The sequence below is a fragment of the Haliotis cracherodii genome, unplaced genomic scaffold (assembly GCF_022045235.1).
Source record: "Haliotis cracherodii isolate W230 unplaced genomic scaffold, xgHalCrac1.p SCAF_9, whole genome shotgun sequence".
NCBI classification, from domain to species: Eukaryota; Metazoa; Mollusca; class Gastropoda; order Lepetellida; family Haliotidae; genus Haliotis; species Haliotis cracherodii.
The window spans coordinates 43,323,672-43,342,638 of NW_027266343.1; the positions used below are offsets into that span (position 1 = coordinate 43,323,672).

Here is an 18,967-nt window from a genome sequence, read left to right on the forward strand (position 1 = left end):
AGCCATCGTGACCAGGCCAGTAGTCATGGTCGCCACCTCCCACATTACCAATTCTCTGCAGGCCTAATACTAGACCATGGAGGCGGTCATCCCTCAGATAGAAGATAGTGAATGTAGTGCCGTTGTGGCCAAAACTCCCCTTGATGACATCCGTCATGGCACAGTTTATATGTACCAACATCGAGAATGCCAAAGCTCTTATTTCATGGGGATGGTGTGCCTGATTGGGTCCAACCCTGCATGCTGATATGCCTGCAGAAATGTAGCACAAAGCCAAAACACCACGGTTATCTTCGTCATCCCCGCTCTACTTTTGGCCGCCAGAGGTAGGAATAATCGCTTCCTCTGCTTCTTGGAACTCTTCGTCATTTCGAAGTAATGTCTGAACGCTTGGCACAGGACATAATGACAGATCCTCAGTGTAGACCCTAAGGCATCTGACTGTAATAACTTGATTTTGAAAGGGAGGAGACAGCTGTTGTAATCTGTATGCCATGGCTCCCATCCAATGGTGTAGCTGATTAGGATAACTACACATGGTGTGCAAAAGGGTTAAATCGTGCATCAGTCGGTGGGTAAGCGCCTGGCACCGTTGCCAAAGTCCATCCCGAATTCTAGCAGGCGCCCATGTTCCATGCGGTGCTCTGATTGACACAAGTCTAGTGTGTGAACTATAATGGCGCCCTGGTAGAAGCCCTACCAGTGCCTCTATTGCCGTTGTTAGCTCCCCTGCAGATGCTGGGGCTCATGCTGCCATTGATGCCTCAACCGATGCCGATGCTCAAGCTCCAACCAGTGCCTCGTCCCCCCCCAGCACTTGCCTCATAGTCAATAACGCTCAAGTTCCAGTCAGCTCTTCTACCGGCACCAGCACTCGGAGAAGAACCAGTGGGTGACCCCAAAGAGCTTGTCTTCCTAGAACTAGGGGATGTCTGGACCAGAGAGGCAAAAGCTGTTAAGAGTCGTAATTGTCCCAGCGAAAACATATACCGTGGCAGCCATCGTGACCAGGCCAGTAGTCATGGTCGCCACCTCCCACATTACCAGTTCTCTGCAGGCCTCCTGAGATTTTTTCTTCATGATGCATTTGAGAAAAACCTCAACCTGATCTGTGGAAAACGTGCTACATTCAGCACAGCGAGGAACTAAGTCACACACAGATTTCCAACAATCTGGACAATCTACATGTGGATCACTGTGAAATTTTCCCGTGACATGTGAAGCACACCACCACGTACACACATTTTCAGCTATGCTCGCACCATCCACCAGAATAGTCAAAGATATTTCTGCCATGCTTCGCAATATAAAAAACACATACAAGCATGTACAAACCTCCCATAGAGCATAGAAACCAAATGCAAATGACACCAGCAATATACAATAGGGAATGGAAACACATAAATACTTTTACGGTTGAAAATATTTCCAACACACCATGTGACCTTTAAATTTTTCAAAATTTGCATGCTTAATGAAAAATTCTCACACAGTGTGAAGAAGTATCCTCCTAAACAGGCACTGACGTAGAAACAGTTGGAAAGAACGACGACAACATTTAAAGCACAAGGATATAGAAGTCAATCGCAAGTGCACGTCTATCACCACAAGCGATGTAAAGCAAGTGAAGGGATCAGGGACAGATAACTCCTGTTGGTAACCAAGTGCTGGGGGCACTCAAGAGGAAGAAGGGGCACCCCAGAGGAGGAAGAGGCATGTTTTGGGTTTTGGGTTATAGGATCGAAGTCAAGAAGGAAACTACAATGTGTTGTTTCAGGATAAAAAATAATGAAATAATTTAGCACCTTGTTGTCCTATTATCAATTATCGTATGTTTACACAATGTGATTTTAAAGCATTTGTTTTATTATAAGTCAAAAGGAAATATTTTTTAAAGTATCCTTACCTTGAAAGCTAGACAAACTTTCTTGGCAATCATCTTCTCTTTGGCACTAAGTATAACAGGGTATCTGATCTCCTTCCCGTCCACGTCCCGCTCCACCTTCCCATCCAGTGCTGGGGATTTCCTGGCCTCGGCATGGGCATAGTCAGGACCCACTGTGTATACCTGGATCATAACACCTCAATGTATTATTTCAGACCACATAATATAAAACTTCTAGTCTTACCAGTTCAAAATTAAACCATTTTCCCAAATATAGTGTTCCTATTTTACAAAAGAGACTGGTCAAAAACTAATCGTGGGGTGAGTGAGTCGGGTTTAACGCCGCTTTTAACAGTATTCCAGTTATATCACGGTGTGTCAGCTTAATGTGGGAGGAAATCCCAAAGTGATGCAGGTCTCTCACGTTTTACCACTTCAGTGAAACCCACCAGCAAGGGTATGGTGCTCACAAACCTTGCAACATAATCGTCGCGAACTGGGATTCGACCCACAATCATAGGTTTCTGGCGTGCCCAAGGGACACAACTCTGCACAGCGAATCGCAGCACCTTAGACGACTGGGCTACCTAGGCCCCCACTAACCATGGACTAAATGCAGTAAAACACTTAATCAGGAAAGCACCATTCCAAGTAAAATTGTCTGGATTTATCCAACTCAGTATTGTCCCTCTGTATACATTCGTAGATGTCCACAATTGTCCCAAAGGCAGGGTTTCAAGAATAACAGAGTGTGTTTCCCTAAATTTCCCAAGATTTTTAGTGTCATGTTGCCTATTATAAACAGAGTTTGACAATAATTATAATTATCTACTAGACAAGTCCCACTTATTAAACAAGAACAGTAACCTCTAACCTTGAGGTGGTGGTGGCAAGCGGAAAACTATGAAATGCGAAATCTCATCTTTTTGTTAAATTATATTAGTACTTAAATATTTCAGTATAGTTTATGGCATCCTCTGGTCGGACAAGGTCCCTACATAGCACACCATTTATATCTCATGCGTGTATCTCTAACCTGGGTTTAATAACCTTACATCGCATCACAACGGTATGATCACTTTCCATTTCATATATTCCTACTTCTGTTAAAACCATGGGAATACACAGCGGCCTTGCAATCACTGTTTATAAAATATTAGTCCTATTTATATGACAGAACTTAATTATCCTAATGCCTTATTATAATCAACGTCCGCATATCAGTTTGTATTTGGGTGTTTTTAACTATGTAAATATGTGTATGCAGTTCAACCACTGTTTGTTTATCAATCCATATTTTGGTATTAGCCAGGTAGACATAGGTCGTGCGCATGCAGTCAGCCATTAATCGTGTCTCGTGTAATTTTAAGTGCAAATGTTATCCCACCTCCACCTTTATTTGCAGGTCATCGATCGCTCCCAGCATTTTGATCTTCTTCTCATCCGTTTAGGTGATGTCCTCCGACACATTTAACACATTTATTATAACTTGCTTAAATATGTATATATCATGTTCTGGTCTAGCTCATGCTTTTGCAGGTCTTGTGTTTTGTACCACCATCCATGTACATCATGGGATTCTAGTGGAGCCAGCGGCATCATAACCCCTAAGGCATAGGCGGCATGTATCACCCCAAGATTATCTTCAACAATTTACAGTTGCTTTGGTAGGGCATACACCTTCAGTCAGCTACACCCGTGGGGGTATTGTCTGTTGGCTACACGGTTATATGTAGCTAGTTTATACCCGTCGGGGTATCGTTGGCCAGCTACACTGTCATCTGTAGCTAGTTATACCCGTCAGGGTATCGGTTGTCTGGCGTCAAGACTACAGCAGACTGAAAGCGTATCTCAATTCTGTCACGTAGCACACCCTTAGTTAGCTTACCCATCGGGGTAAAGCAGTAGCGTTCTATTTTGTCAATAAACAGTGTGCTACCGGCTCAACGAGAATCCCCAATTAACCCCAAAACAATAAATATTTTATTTAATCATTTGCCTTATGTTGTCTTGTCCGAATCGGAGGAAATAAGGTGGAATAAAAGAATAAAAATTGGATGAATATTTATGATAGAAAGATGTGATACTTATTGACTGTCCAGCCAACATTCTGAGGGATAATATTTTTTTTCTGTAGCTACATGATTGAATAATATGTTCATAACTGAAGCCTTAAAAAATTACTTCTGTCCCTGTTTCTCTCACCAGGACATCAATAAATTAAAGTGTTCAAGTACATACCTTCACATCAGTGCCATCTGTCGGCATGAAGTCTTCATAAATATATGAACCAGCAGACCTGACACGACTCATAACAGAGTACACACTACTGCGGTCATGAACCTGCAATGCAAGGTCAAGGCCAATATTGAAGTCAGTTATGAACTACAAATAACAGCTATGAACATGATGAAAGGCTCTTGTAATAACTATACTTAAATTTAGGAGTAAAATCTTAATATTTTTTACATTTGTATACTTACCCTGTATTACTCCTTAATGCATTTACTGCTTAATTTTTGACATAATGAAGCTGTTCAGGGTCCAGCTGAAGAGAAAAAGTTCTAGCCAACCTGATGCAGGACCCAAGCACAATACCCATGTGACCTCGGAGTGATGACATCACGCAACTTCACATCTGAATAGATTGTGGGGATGAAGGTGTGCAACGATTGGGCCTTAGATGTAGTAATGCAGGATAAGTATACAAATTTTTTAAAATATTTAGACTTTACTAATTTTTTTAAACTTATCCTGCATTACTCCTTAATGCGTCTGTATCAGACTGTATGGCTGTATGACTGTGACATAAACTATCCAGTAGTTCATGGCAGTTATTAAGCACATCACTTGCGCAGATCTGCAAATACTTCTACAAATCCTTTCCGCAGACGGTGTGAGTGTATGAGTACGCCCCGGTAATGATTAGCAAGAGAAATTACTGTGCGCTAAAGTCTAGGTACAGATTTACCAAGCCAACTGCTGGGCAGCAGAATGAGCCTCTTGTTGAGTGTTTGAACACTGCTTGAGTCGGGTAAGGCTGGCTCTGGACAGGAGCTTTTCAATGGCAACGAGGATTTCATGACCTGCTGGGCTACGACCAAAACTATGAGTGAGTGAGTGAGTGAGTATGGTTTTACGCCGCTCTTAGCAATATTCCAGCAATATCACGGCGGGGGACACCAGAAATGAGCTTCACACATTGTACCCATGTCGGGAATCGAACCCGTGTCTTCGGCGTGACGAACGAACGCTTTAACCACTAGGCTACCCGACCGCCCCACCAAAACTATGAACGCCTTCTACATCTTCCAAGGCCACATTCCTCAGGTAGTGGCTTGCAAAGACTGTGTCGGACCACCAAAAACATCCTTCCATGATAGCTCTAATACAGCAGATACTGTGTAGAGCCATCGTAGAAGCAACTACCTGGACCTGGATCTCATGAGGATTGTTAGCCCTCGGTGGCGATCCAAAGGTTGGCAATCTCATAAGCCTGAACGATGATGGCACCCAACCATGATATGGTGTTGCTGTTGCGGCTGACTTAAGTTGAGGTAGTCTGGTAGACGGGAATAAACAGACATTTCCGAGCCTTGGAGCAACAGATGTAAACTCGCAGTGCGTACACGGGGCACAATAACAGTTCCTCCTCGTAATTGGCTCCCACAATGAATGATAACAGTGATATGGAGAATGACCTGTTTTGCTGTCCCGGTAATTGATTCTTGGCAATGAAAACCCAGCAAATCTGAGCGCACCAAGCTCAAAGCATACACTGGTAATGTCAAGAGCATGAAGCTCTTTTAACCCTTTCCGCCATAGCCATCGCCATTAAGAAGATCGTCTTCTTTGTGAGGTTATAAAAAATGCAGCGTGGAGAAGTACCACATTAAGATCCAACGCAGGAGGGCGAAACTTGGCATTTTGTTCGTCAAGGCTAAAGGAGCGTAAAACAGCCTGCAGTTCCCGGATCTTGGTCATCTTCCAATCTTCCGGAATTGCCGACACCGAGTTGAGAGTCACCAAATACGTAGTAATGAAGCTGCCTTTTAGGTGTTGCTTGGTACGCAGATAAAGGAGGTATTCAGCCAAGAATTGAGGAGAAGCTGAAGTGGGGTCCCAATCCTTTCCTTTACCAAAGGTTTTGAAGGATCACCACTTATCATCATAAAGGTCTCGGGTCGAAGTTCTGTGTACCATAGCAAAGACCTTAGCTGCCTGCGCTGAATAACCCTTAATGCCTTGCACTCTCTTAAGATGAGCAATTCGTGCAGGTGGTAACCTGCTGTGTGGATGGATGAGTATAGGTTTGGCCATCCTGGTGGATCACTTCATGCAAGACTTCTGAGATCTACAACCACCTACTCGCCGGCCACCAAGGCACAATCGAAATCAGAGCGAGGCTCTTGGTTGCCTTGATCTTCTGAATCATATGGGATACGAGATAATATGAGTGCAAGAAGAAAGTGTATAACAGTTTAAAAAGTTTTTAGATGCTAAATATAATTAGCATGTACCAATACCAAGCTACACCGTAAGACATAAAGTATACCACAAAAACACAAGACACGATGGCAATTCAAAATGGCAGATTGGAACAACATATACACAGATGAAAAACGTTGACAAAAGTCACATTTCACGTCCAAATCTGGAATTAAAAGCACAGCTACATGTAAAAAAAGACTCCAACAATCACAGGACGGAGTAAAATGTACACAGCAAGGCTATAAACAAGACGAGAGGTTAGACCAAAGACTGGACAATTTATTGAAGCAACAAGCAGTAATAATCGAGTCTGGACCAGACAATCCAGTGATTAATGTCATGAGCATTGATACGATGACATGCATCAACAAAGTCAGTGAGTCTGACCACCTGTGCCTTTAGTTGCCTCTTACGACAAGCATAGTTGCCTTTTACGGCAAGCATGGGTTTCTGAAGACCTATTCTTCCTGGGATCAGTGGGTACTGCACTTGGGCCCTGCATCAGGGTAGTTGGAACAACGTTTTCTTCAGCTGGACCCCACACAGCTTCATTTCTGTCAAAAGTAAGCAGTAAATGCATTGAGGAGTAACGCAGAATAAGTAAAACAATGAAATGAATAGCAATTTCATAACTTTAATATTTTGAATTCAACTTTTAGTTTAACAAGTGATGTTGATCTAAATGACAGCAACAACAACGGTTTCTGATCACCATAATCACATTAGCCAATTTTGTACAATATACCAATAGTTTTCTTAATAATATTATATGCAACATATAGCAATTACTAGTGGAAATGTACATGAAGATATGATTAAACAGAACATGATGAATGGTATCTCTATACTACTGACAAAAACATGATAATACCAGACAACATGGTCAAATAAAACTAGAAATCTACAGTTTTGCTTGAAAAAAAATATGTTCTACAAATTATGTGCATTCTCTTAATAATCCACTATCTTCCTAAAAAACTAAATGTCATCTTACATTTGTACAAAATATAACCTCGAGGAACAAGCTAGGATATATCACTGATACCAACTTACTCTAACAGAATGCTTTCATAAAACCTGCAATGTGGTAATTATCAAATTGGAGTTTTCAGATTTTTCCAATAAACATTTTACTGTTTAAAAAAAGTATTAATTAAATGTAAAAAAAACCCACCTTATCAAAAAATGTAAATAGTTCAGTACCCATGATAATTGTCTGAAAAACATAATGGGGAGCTGAGAATGTTGTTTCACCTCATCATCGGCACTACTCCATCCCTATCACTGGCCTGTAAATATTAAGGTCTGGACCAGGCAAACATTATTTTGATAGCATGAACAGCTATCCAAAAATCATCACCCGTGCCATCAAGGCACAATGACAAACAATCAGCCAGATATTCCATTTTAACCACAAAAGTATTTGGTATTTGAGAACTATTGGGCATATAATCTCCAAAGGGGTTTAAACTGAAATATGAAGCGAATTAACCAAAAGCATGACACATGCACCTGCGATCTCTGCCGCTACCCTGGCTACTGTTTTGCTTACCCATCACCACTGAGCTATGAATACATGTAAAGGATGCTTATACAGCTGGCCTGTCAACTCAAGTAATCCTAAGAGTTAAAACAGGAAATTATCATGAAGTATATTTCATTTAAACTGATTACTGGTGTTATACATTTGCATTAGCTTTAGGGGTGAAACAACACAGCTAGGTCACGTTACGCTATGTATCATGGTACATAAATCACGATATGATAAGTATTGCGATACACATATTTACGTCAAATTGCGAGGCAACTTCTTGACTTTTATATTTCTGAGCAGGTTCAGAAGAAAAAGCCAGCTGTAGACACATGTTCAAAGTGGCTATTTTTAAAAGTGAACTTGAAACACTAAAATTTACAACACATTTTGCAATATATGACTGACAAAAATGTTGAGGTTCATTAAATGAGTAGAAAGTAGTTATTTAACACGTGTATCATCTTGTATCGATACAGAAAAAAGGTTATCTTGTTTCGTATCATCACATGAAAACTCATGATGCACCCGTGCATCAATGTATCATTTCACCCTTAACCTCCATATGTTTCATGAGCCATATAGAGGTTGACCTAGGCATGACCTAGTCTAATGAATCTATGTTTAGCTAACAAGTTGGTGAAATTTAATAAATGTTTAAGTCAGCGGTAATACCACTTTTTCAGCTATGCCAAGGCTACACGTGAAAATAATCGAGAAAAAATCAGACAAACCAGTGACTGCACAATCAAAGATTCATGTGACTGGGACACAATAAGACATAATCAGCGAGATCACAACATGTTACCACCTGATCCTCATTAGTCTGTGATGAGCATGAGGTACGGTACCTCTTTTTTCCTTGCATCAAAATTTTTAAAGATGTGATCAGAGCGTTGACAGGCCAGTTTCAAACAATACAGAGCTAGGAACTGATTGTAGTGACTGCTAACACAAAGCAAACTGGGAGCAACCAGAAACATGGAAACCCCATACCTGTCGTACCTTACGAAATAAACGTGTGCTACCTCCACCTGCTGACATAGGGAAATAGATGTGAATGTTGTGGTCTTCTGCATCCACAGGCTTCTCTACAAAGGGTTTGGGAAACAAGACACCATCTATCTCTATTGAGTCTTCAGTCTGTACATATTGACCTGAAAAAGAGTTGCTAATGTTACCAGAGATTCAGCGATAGAAAATGGCACTAGTCCCATAGTCATTGCCAAACTGCCTAGTAGTTAAGGTATCATAAGGACTAGTAGAAATTTGCCCTTTTTATCGGCTTTGCTTTATGTTATCATTATAAAGACTAGTTGATTAAAACTGTTAGTTTCTATTGCTGAGGTTCCAGCAAAACTTGAGAAATTGAACTTAATGTGATCTGTAAAGCACTGTATGTGTCTGTATGGTTACTTCCAGATCTTTATGGTTATCCTTATAATACATGTACATGATATATAACATTATTAATAATGATATACTCGATGGGCTACAAGGCTCTTCCAGTTTTTTTATCACTGCCACTGTAGTGCATACATTTGTCTTGCTTCAAAACATTTAACAACTTTCCATAGATAAATGTACAGTGTTCGAAATTAAGGGAAGTCTTGAGGTCCTTGAGGTTTGCTCCTATGGTAATTAGATCTAGAGATCCCCTTAATCATTACCTTTTAACATTAAGACTATGACAAGGAGCTCTTGACTTTCATGCTTCATTAATAAAACTGTATATACTATGTATACAAATTACAATGACATCAGATAATTTGTGTCCACTCAGGGAATCTAAAATCAATCATTTACCTTTTAATCTAACTGTCGACAATTATTACTAGAAACTGTTAAAAGAATTTAGCAGTACTTCTATTGTGGCATAACTTTTTGCCCTTAATAGAAAAAGATGTGTGGGTTAGTAATAATTTAAACTATTTGTGATATACATGTATAAGGACTGCTGCGAACTTGGTAAACTCCAGTCCAAACTCAGACTTGATTTCAAAATAAAAACAGAAGATTATATCTCTAAAGATCTGGATAAGAATCATTGACCCAGAGCAGTTAGAGCAGTATTGTTCTACATTTCATAAGCACTAACTGATAGCTTTTTCTTCATTTCTGTTGAGGACAGCATATCTTGGGTGAGCAATTCCTTCATGGACTAGAATCTGGTACACTTGTCGCCTAAAATAAAATGTAAATATTCCATTAATTAACATTATTAAAGAAGTAATGAGATGACATGTAACATTTTCTGATTCTTACTTTCTAAGAATTTCTCACATGACTTCAAAAACTTCCAACATGTTGGAAACATGATGATAGTTTAAGATTATACGCTATCTACTATGAATCTAAATGAACATGAAATTAACATTTGATCATAAACATGATCAAACTTATCTTGACAAAGTGAAACAAAATTCTATGTACATTCTAGTAAAATGCTCGACGGACAAAGGTGATGAGGTATGCAGTTTAGTGGTCACATCAATGTTCGAAATTAAAAGCAGTCTGTTAGACTTAGACTACATGAAGTTACATTTCCTTGTGGACTATAACTTTTACTTTTTGTGTTTGCAACAGTAGCACATCATTTGCCAACTAGCAAAAATCATAATAAATTTTAATCCACATTTTGGTAAATTGAAAACATTCACTAAGTCATCGCTTGCACTGACTCTTTAACATCATGAAGTGTTAATGAATACTTGAAACACACAAAAATATGTCAACAATACTAGTTTGATCTTTTGCTACTGGGATTTGCCTTTCTTCACGTTCAAGTGATTTGGCTAGAGACAAAAGACTGAACCTTTTTGTGACTTTATCAACTTTTGATAGGACCAACAGACATGGTTTTATGACAAAAAATAGAAAGAGTACAAAAGTCTCTGCCTGCAAATGAACACCCAAGAGTTCCTCAGCCAATAAGGTTATACCCCTTTGATTGCTCCATCAGTATGATCAAAAACTTACCTATCTCTCAGACAATACTGTTTTTCTAAGTCATTGATGACAAAAGGTTTTCTAAGCTTCTCATAGGCAATGGCCTTGTTAAGTGGGAAGCCGTTTGAGTAGAAAGATATAAGAGCATCACAGATAGGCCAGTCTTCGATGGCATCATTCAAGATTACAGATTCCTCGAACACCAGAACCTGTATTCTCTCAAAATGTTCAAGTCTTTGAAGAATTTCCCTCATTGGCTTGGACATTGCCTTCTTCGACATTGCACATACCCCAACCACAATCCTTCTGTCACCAGAATCAGATCGCTGAAATAGAAATGTTTTAAATATCATACATGCTTACGAAGGAAATTTTCTTTCAAGCCTCTTATCATGCTTATGAGGAATGATGATAATGTAGTGTTTGAAATTAAGCATGAAAGTGAAGGGGTCCTTGTCATAACCCTAATGTTGAATGATAGAGATGAGGGGGTCCTAAGATTCAAGTTCAATATAGGAGCAAACCTCAAAGACCTGAGGATCCCCCGGATTATGCAGAATTGGGCTCAAAATAGACATGAAAGAAGTAGACGTCATCTTTAGGTCATTGAGTTTCATACTGGGGCACAGGAGAAAGTTCTTATATTCTAACATCTGGAACTTGTTTCAAATCCTTTAACAGGACAGATACGACAGATCTGAAAGATTAATACAGAAATACCTTCCACATATTCAGGAAACTCTATGCAACTCATAGGTAAAATATCAGCCCAAAAGGATGGTGATAATTAAGTTAGTAAAACAAGAGAATTAGAAAGATGAAGTCTCGACAAATACAACTAATTTTTTTACATGGAGTAATTTAAAACTACAGAAATAGACATTCAAATTTTTAAGTTTTATATTTAAATATTTACCTCATAGCAACCTGGACTGCGAGGTCTATCTTCAAAGTCATCACCGATCATGAACTTCACCCTTGGGGAATGTGGTCCCCCTGCTGCCTCCTGTTCTGCAGGGGTGACGTTCACCCAGATGCCTGGAATTGGTAGCTCCTCCTTACCCTCCATGTTTCAATATGTGGTCAGCACCTACGTCTCAGAAGGTCTTGTAACATCTTTATCCATAACTCATGGTGCATATCTACACCGGTCTGTCACCTTTAAAAAAATAAGATGGTGTAATTATATGACTAAACAGTACTGTATTGTAATACAAAGCTGCAACACAAATATAAACAATACCTTTTCTTTAATTTAATTTTCAACCCGAACATGCTCGAAGAGAAAAACAACAACCTTAATTGTTTATGTAAATTCAATGATTAAATCTGAACCTCATTTTAGTTCAACATATCTTACCAAATATATCAGCTTTGTGCATGTTTTGGTTTACATGGTTTCAGAGGAGATGACTCTTAAATATCTAACCTCACAATTTACTATTTTTACACAATAGATTATCAATGTTCCATGCCTTTAAGAAATCCAAGTCACATTATGGTCCTTTTCATAATCTCCATAGTTCACCAGCCGAAAGTATCATGTTAATAGATGGCTGGACAGCTGATCAGCTGATGGTGATACTGATAGACTACTTCTTATACTCAGTGGTGAACTAAATAATTGGTTGAAATTGGTAAAATAGTTACAAAAATCAAGGAATAACACCATTGTTGACAAATAAAAGTGATACAGATGAAATAAACCTTTATCTAAGCCAAGAAGCTGAATATGATGCCTGCATACAAATGATATCTTGTCACGTGGACAGTTATCATCATTTGGACTTTGAACTTTCCAGGGACTGTATTTATGTCTGTTGTTCTTATGACTATATGTCAGTCACCATTGCAGTAAATGACACATGATCAATGTTTAGTATGAAAAGCGAAACATCCATTGTGGTCTTCCAACCTTTTTAAAAAGTAACTCTGATGATACTCGTAGCACAGTTACAGCTGCTACAGATATTCATTTATTTAAATGTTATTCTAACTATGCAGGCAATAATAGTAAAGACCAATCAAACACTATTATATGGTGTTACATTTTGCTGCTGCACAGGGTCCAACTCAAAATTAAGGTGGTACATGTATTACAATTTACAGGAGGGGGGAAAATGTTTTAAAAAATTAATGGAACACTGAACAAGCAGAAAGATTGTAAGAAACATATTCTAACCAACATTTCAAATGCATACAGAGAGTAATTAATAACATTTATTAAGCATGTTAAGTGGACATTCTGAAAGAAGTATTTTCTAAATCAATGAATAGGAAAATGTTTTGATCCATCCCATTTTGCAACAAAGTTTCAGTTAGGACAGGCAAATGGATCACCATTCTGTACCAGTGATGGATTAACTTGTCCAATTCGTAAAGAGCACTGTACTCAAGCATGTCCTGTTAAAACATGACCACCAGTCAACTTGTGCATGACCAGTGAAAATCAGAAGGACAACTAGCTTTTTTAAAAGATCTAGTAATTCCACAACAAACACAAGTCCTTATGAGATTTGGACAAGTTAAATAATACTCACTGTATCTACCTCAGTGCAACACATGCTGACCCAGTACTCGGAAATTAGAAAGAGTAGCATGCACAGTAAGATGCTGGGCAACCCTTCAATGTGAGATTAGTAATAAAGTTTTTATCTATAGTGCTGTTTTAAATGGCCTACATTGATTCATAACATAACATATGTCATAGTGTCATAATAGCTAGGAGGATGTTCAAGATTTTACAATGTCATATTAAAATAAATAATCTTGTACATCAATTTGAACATACCAGCTACATTTGTACATCATATTTCATATATGCTCATACATGGATAATTCTAGGGTGGGACCTTGTGCTTTTAGCCCCTAAATTGGAAAAAATGCCTACATTTTCAAAGACAATGGGGCATTTTAACATTGTGCTGTATAGGCAACTTCTGGAATATTTCAAATTTTCAGAAAAATTACCCATGTCAGAAACTTCTAGAGTGAACCTTGCTCACATCATATATATATATATTATAATAAACTTGGGCTATAAAATATATAACTAGACCTGCTCAGAAGCCAGTATTTGGTTTCAAGAGTGCAGCAAATGTTAGCATGGTTAGTATAAATTAACGAATGGGAACTACAAATTTCCCTGTGATGGCTTAGTCAAGCTGACAACTATGATATAATGATTACCAGACCACCAAAGAGAAACATGGAATGCTAAACTGTACAGTATTTCATTTAATGTAAAGTCATAATATAGTAAAGAACTTAATATAGTAAAAATAATATTTTCCCAAAATGCAAGGGCACTTAACTTAGAATCCTAGATACATTCATGATAACAGGGTTCCCCCTAGACTCCAATATCTGAGAGTCCCCTTGACTCAGCCTATGAATTTTTGGGAGTCAAAAATATTTTTGGAAAGTTTTTTGTTAATGTTACACTTAAATATTATATGTCTTTAGTTTAAGTTAACAAGTGCTAATTAATGTTCTCAGCTGATTGTACTACAGAGAAATAAAGGATATATGAATGAAAAACAAAGTTTATTGGTTTTATTTTTTTCTTTAATTACTTCACTGCTCATGAAACAATTTACAGTGACACTTATACAGGATGAATAAATAACATCAGTCTCAACAGTGAGACATAATTTTTAATCATGGGTGGATATTAAAATACATTTCATGTCAGATTATAATTTAATACCACTAACTCATTTACATCTTTTATCCAGTTATCTTGTATTATCTATCAACAGTGAAGTTGAACTGAAGACTTGTGAACACTCGTAATATTTTCTGGTTGAATACAGTTTATTAGCAACAACAAACACGCCCAAAGCTTTACATTTCGTATATACCATATTTGTTCGTGTATAATACACACTCGTGTATAATACCCTCCCCTAATTATGGGCAATTAAATCCTGAAAAAAATATCTCTCGTGTATAATACGCACAAACTTTTCTTCAGTCTCATTTCAGGCTGTCATGATCTGTCATCGGAAATAGCATAACAAATCCGAATTGAATTACCCAAGTTAATCCTGTTGTTACACTATCTGGTAATAAAAATGTGTTCTCTGTATATCTGACCTTATGTTTGTCATCTATTTTATTAATTTTATTTAAAATTTCATTCAATAATGTTTACCTAAATTTCGGCAAAAACATGTGTCCCTCCGATACTTACAACTTCTGTTTACCCCGTTCCATAGGGTTCCGCTTAACCACATACTGTGACCGCGCCATATCACATTATTCACCACAACAATGATAATATTTTCTTTTGTTTCATTTTTTACAAGTCTACACATCTAGATAAACATATGTCATGGTTAACTTTTAGTGAGAAAATATGCCGAAACGTGAAAAACCTTGTCCATTAGCGTAGTTTTCCTTTGTTTACATCATGTGCTGTCATCGAAGCCACACGGAGTGTGAGAGTTACGTTCACTTTGATGAATAAATATATTTTGTCGTGTACCTCATAGTCGCACAGTTTTAGTAGCATATCTATATAATTATGCAAAACAATATGTTAAAGCCCCCGGCTGTTCTGATTTTAGCGTTTGTTTTAAAACGAGAGAAAAGTCTGGTGATGTGACAGGCTATGCAAATTAGCCTGTGGCAGTGGTGTTATGCGAAGTTATGTTACTTCTAAAAACGACGATCAATTAAAAACTAGACGTAAATTTTAAGACTTTTACATATATTGTCTTCGGAAAATGTTTATAAATTAAGTTCAGGTGAGTAGTTGTAATATTTTCATTCCAAAGCTGGTAAACAACATCATGAACATAGATATTTTGAAATTGCGTCAGTCATGACGCAGTCATTTATTTCTGGACGCATTTTTCCTTAATTGAGAGTCATATACGCAAGAATTCTGCGTCAGGGGAAACCCTGTGATAACAACCAATATGATGTGAGGGTAGCCAGAATGATCATTGACGATTCGCTTGACCATGTAACAAACTAGAATACAAGACCTATCAAGGCTAGACCATTGGAATAACTAGGAGTTCACACAGCTATTGGATGTTGTTCTTGGCACAGGTGTAGTATAACTCTATAGTATCATGGGCTCTATAGTATCGCAGTATCGGGTGGGGCTTGGATGGTACACCAACTGTGAAATTTGATATGTATCACAATACCTTGCTCACGATCCGATATGTATCACAATACGTGCATGTGCTTCTATCTGTGGTGCGTAAGCCATCTTTTTCATAGAGAGGATGGCCAAATATCTGGCACACTAATGATTTACAGTTGGCAGTGTCCGGCATGGTGCAATGGATGAAAACATTTACTTTTTCACGACTCATTTTCACTTATAATTAGTGTTTGGTGTAACATTAATAAAAGAATACATATAAGGTAAGAATCGATACCTTTTACATAGTGTAAGATTGTGATTGATACTTACATCAAGAAGTAAAAAATTACGATCCACCAATGCATCGGTGTATCGTCCCACTACTAGTATCAGTAAATCTCGTAATCCATACCCTCCGCCAACTGTTTACTTATGCAAATATAAGCATGATATTTTATCACTTGATCGAAAACAGGTCTAGTTGCAGTATGTCACGACTACTCATAACTATACACGTTAATTCTTTACAAGTTTATGATACTTTCTAGATGATTTTTGAAGTGATATTAGTACCCCTACCTCCATTTGGTAAGAAAAGAACCCATTTGTTTGGACAATGTCGACTGACCCAACCTAGGTTATACGCATACTTATCATGCATAATCCAAAACTAGAAATGATGTAAACCGCATATTCCACGCATATCACATCATAAGATAGTGATAACACGAAAATATAGAGTTACCTAACCTTGAGTCGCTCGAACTCGGTAAGGAAATTCAGCCTCAATCAATCCTTATTTCATGTGTCATAAATGTTGAACAAAGGAGAAGAAACATTTTTCGTATGACATATTTAAAAGGTTAGTATGGGTGCGCCATTACGATCCATTATTAAAAAACTGCCGCGACAAGATAGCGTACCATGCTACCTTTCAGTACATGCTGTCATTTTAGTACATATTTTGAGTCGACAAAAAATTGAGGTAATAAGTAACATTAACCAAAAACTGGCACCATAAGATTCAAATCCGCCTTTGAACACCGGTTTGGAAGGTTGTTAAGTAAGGAATACAAGACACTGGGATCTCACTCAGATATCTTACACGAACAGAATAAATTCACGTCTGCTCGACCTCTGGGACTGACTAACTGTTGAGCGTTATGAATACACCGCCTTTGACTAGATATTTAGTAAGTTATGATGAAAGCATTCAATATATTAGAAAGAAGGGAGTTATTTTACCTACCGTGTTATGTTTTTTTCTCGTTAACCAATGGAAAAAACATCATTTATGCAGTTACACAGGTCTGCATTCTTTCGTAGTTGCCATTGTCAAAACGGAAGTGAAAACAATCAAGAGAAGACAACTCTTGCAATGACCTTCTTCATTGACCTCTGCTTACTCGGCAACTTCTGGAAATCTGTACCACAGATTGTTTTGTGGGAAACATTAGAAAAAAATGTTAACATGTCATTGTGAAGTTCTGGTATACTTGTAATTACGTCGTTAGTGAAATTAACTACCGCGATAATATAGCGTACCATCCAATGACACTTGATGGTGCCTCAAGATGAGATTGACCAATCAGTGAGCAGAACTACAAACCCCGTATGAGTGAGTATACCGTCAGTAAAGATCAAAGATGATTGTTTGTTTGTTTGTTGTTTAACGTCGCACTCAGCAATATTCCAGCTAACTGACGGCGGTCAGTAAATAATCGAGTCTGGACCAAACAATCCATGCAGTGATTGACATCATGAGCACCGATCTAGACTACGCAACTGGGATACGATGGCATGCATGAACCAAGTCAGCGAGTCACCCGATCCCGTTAGTCGCCTCTTTCGACAAGCATGGATTGCTGACGACCAATTTTAACCCGGAATATTCACGGGACCCAAGATTGCTGTAACTGACCTGATATGAGATCTACCGTCAGTGACATCCATTTTGGATGTTTCAACATCCACCTCACATATTTCACATGTAAATTCTGGAAGATTTCTACAGAAATTTGTTATTCGGCACAGTTTTGTTTTTTAATACCATTAATTGTGATGTGCAAAGACATTATATTTTAAAGAAACTATGTTCGTACTATAGAGAAAAAGACTCACGACGGAGGTAATTGAATTTTATATATATACTCAAGGTTAAATCATTGCTGTTTTCTTACGGATTTGCAGAGGTATGGCTTCAACAGGGTGTTGGTAGATCTGACTTATTCTTACATCAGTTTAGGCAAAGGAGCGTAGACGTTGAAAATCAAGTGTTTCACAATAATTGTGAATCTTGTTCTAAGCTTGAATTGTTCTCTGATGTAAGGGATAAATTTTCATATAATAACTGGATTCGATTAATTCATGTAACATCATTTCGAATTAATATCTTGAATTTTCTTGGATCCAATCATCGTCTTATGGTTGAAACAGGCAGATATCATAATACACCAAGACATGAACGTTTCTGTCCCCTCTGTGCTGTAAGTGCTATCGAAGATGAGTTCCACTTTTGTATGGTGTGTCCGTTCTATCTTGATCTGCAGTCTAATCTCATACCCAATTATTATCACATGTTTCCAAGTCGTGAGAAAATATGTCCTTATTATTCAGCTCGACTAATCAAAGTATTTGCAACAATTTAGTAAAATATGTATTTCTTGCTGGTAAGAAACGTAATTCCATTTTCAAGGGAATACCTGTGTCATATAATTAACTCCAATATTAACAGTTTGAATACTGCATTGTAAATCTTATAATTCAGCGCTCTGTCATATTTGTATGCCATCATACTCTGCACGTGTATAATGGGCCGGTGGCCTCATTACCGGAATAAAAGCTGCATCAGCAGCATCTATAGACGCAAATTTCATTTTGACATGACATGTGCGACATGTGTAATTATGAGTGAGTGAGTATGGTTTTACGCCGCTTTTAGCAATATTCCAGCAATATCACGGCGAGGGACACCATAAATGGGCTTCACACATTGTACCCATGTCGG

General features: G+C 38.1%; 1 protein-coding gene across 6 annotated transcripts in view; it reads right to left on the reverse strand.

Annotated features, from left to right (window-relative positions):
• The window catches only part of LOC139452614 (inositol hexakisphosphate and diphosphoinositol-pentakisphosphate kinase 2-like), a 79,179-nt gene extending 61,883 nt beyond the window's left edge, over positions 1-17,296 (reverse strand). For all 6 annotated transcript variants that reach the window (XM_071234146.1, XM_071234149.1, XM_071234148.1 and 3 more), the window contains exons 1-7: positions 17,210-17,296; positions 11,773-12,015; positions 10,887-11,182; positions 10,006-10,091; positions 8,913-9,064; positions 4,127-4,228; positions 1,907-2,068 (exon numbers count right to left, since the gene is read on the reverse strand). In XM_071234146.1, the coding sequence (XP_071090247.1) occupies positions 1,907-2,068; positions 4,127-4,228; positions 8,913-9,064; positions 10,006-10,091; positions 10,887-11,182; positions 11,773-11,925 (951 nt within the window). In that variant the 5' untranslated portion in view covers positions 11,926-12,015; positions 17,210-17,296. The remainder of the gene's footprint in view (positions 1-1,906; positions 2,069-4,126; positions 4,229-8,912; positions 9,065-10,005; positions 10,092-10,886; positions 11,183-11,772; positions 12,016-17,209) is intronic.
• Between the last annotated feature and the right edge of the window lie 1,671 nt (positions 17,297-18,967).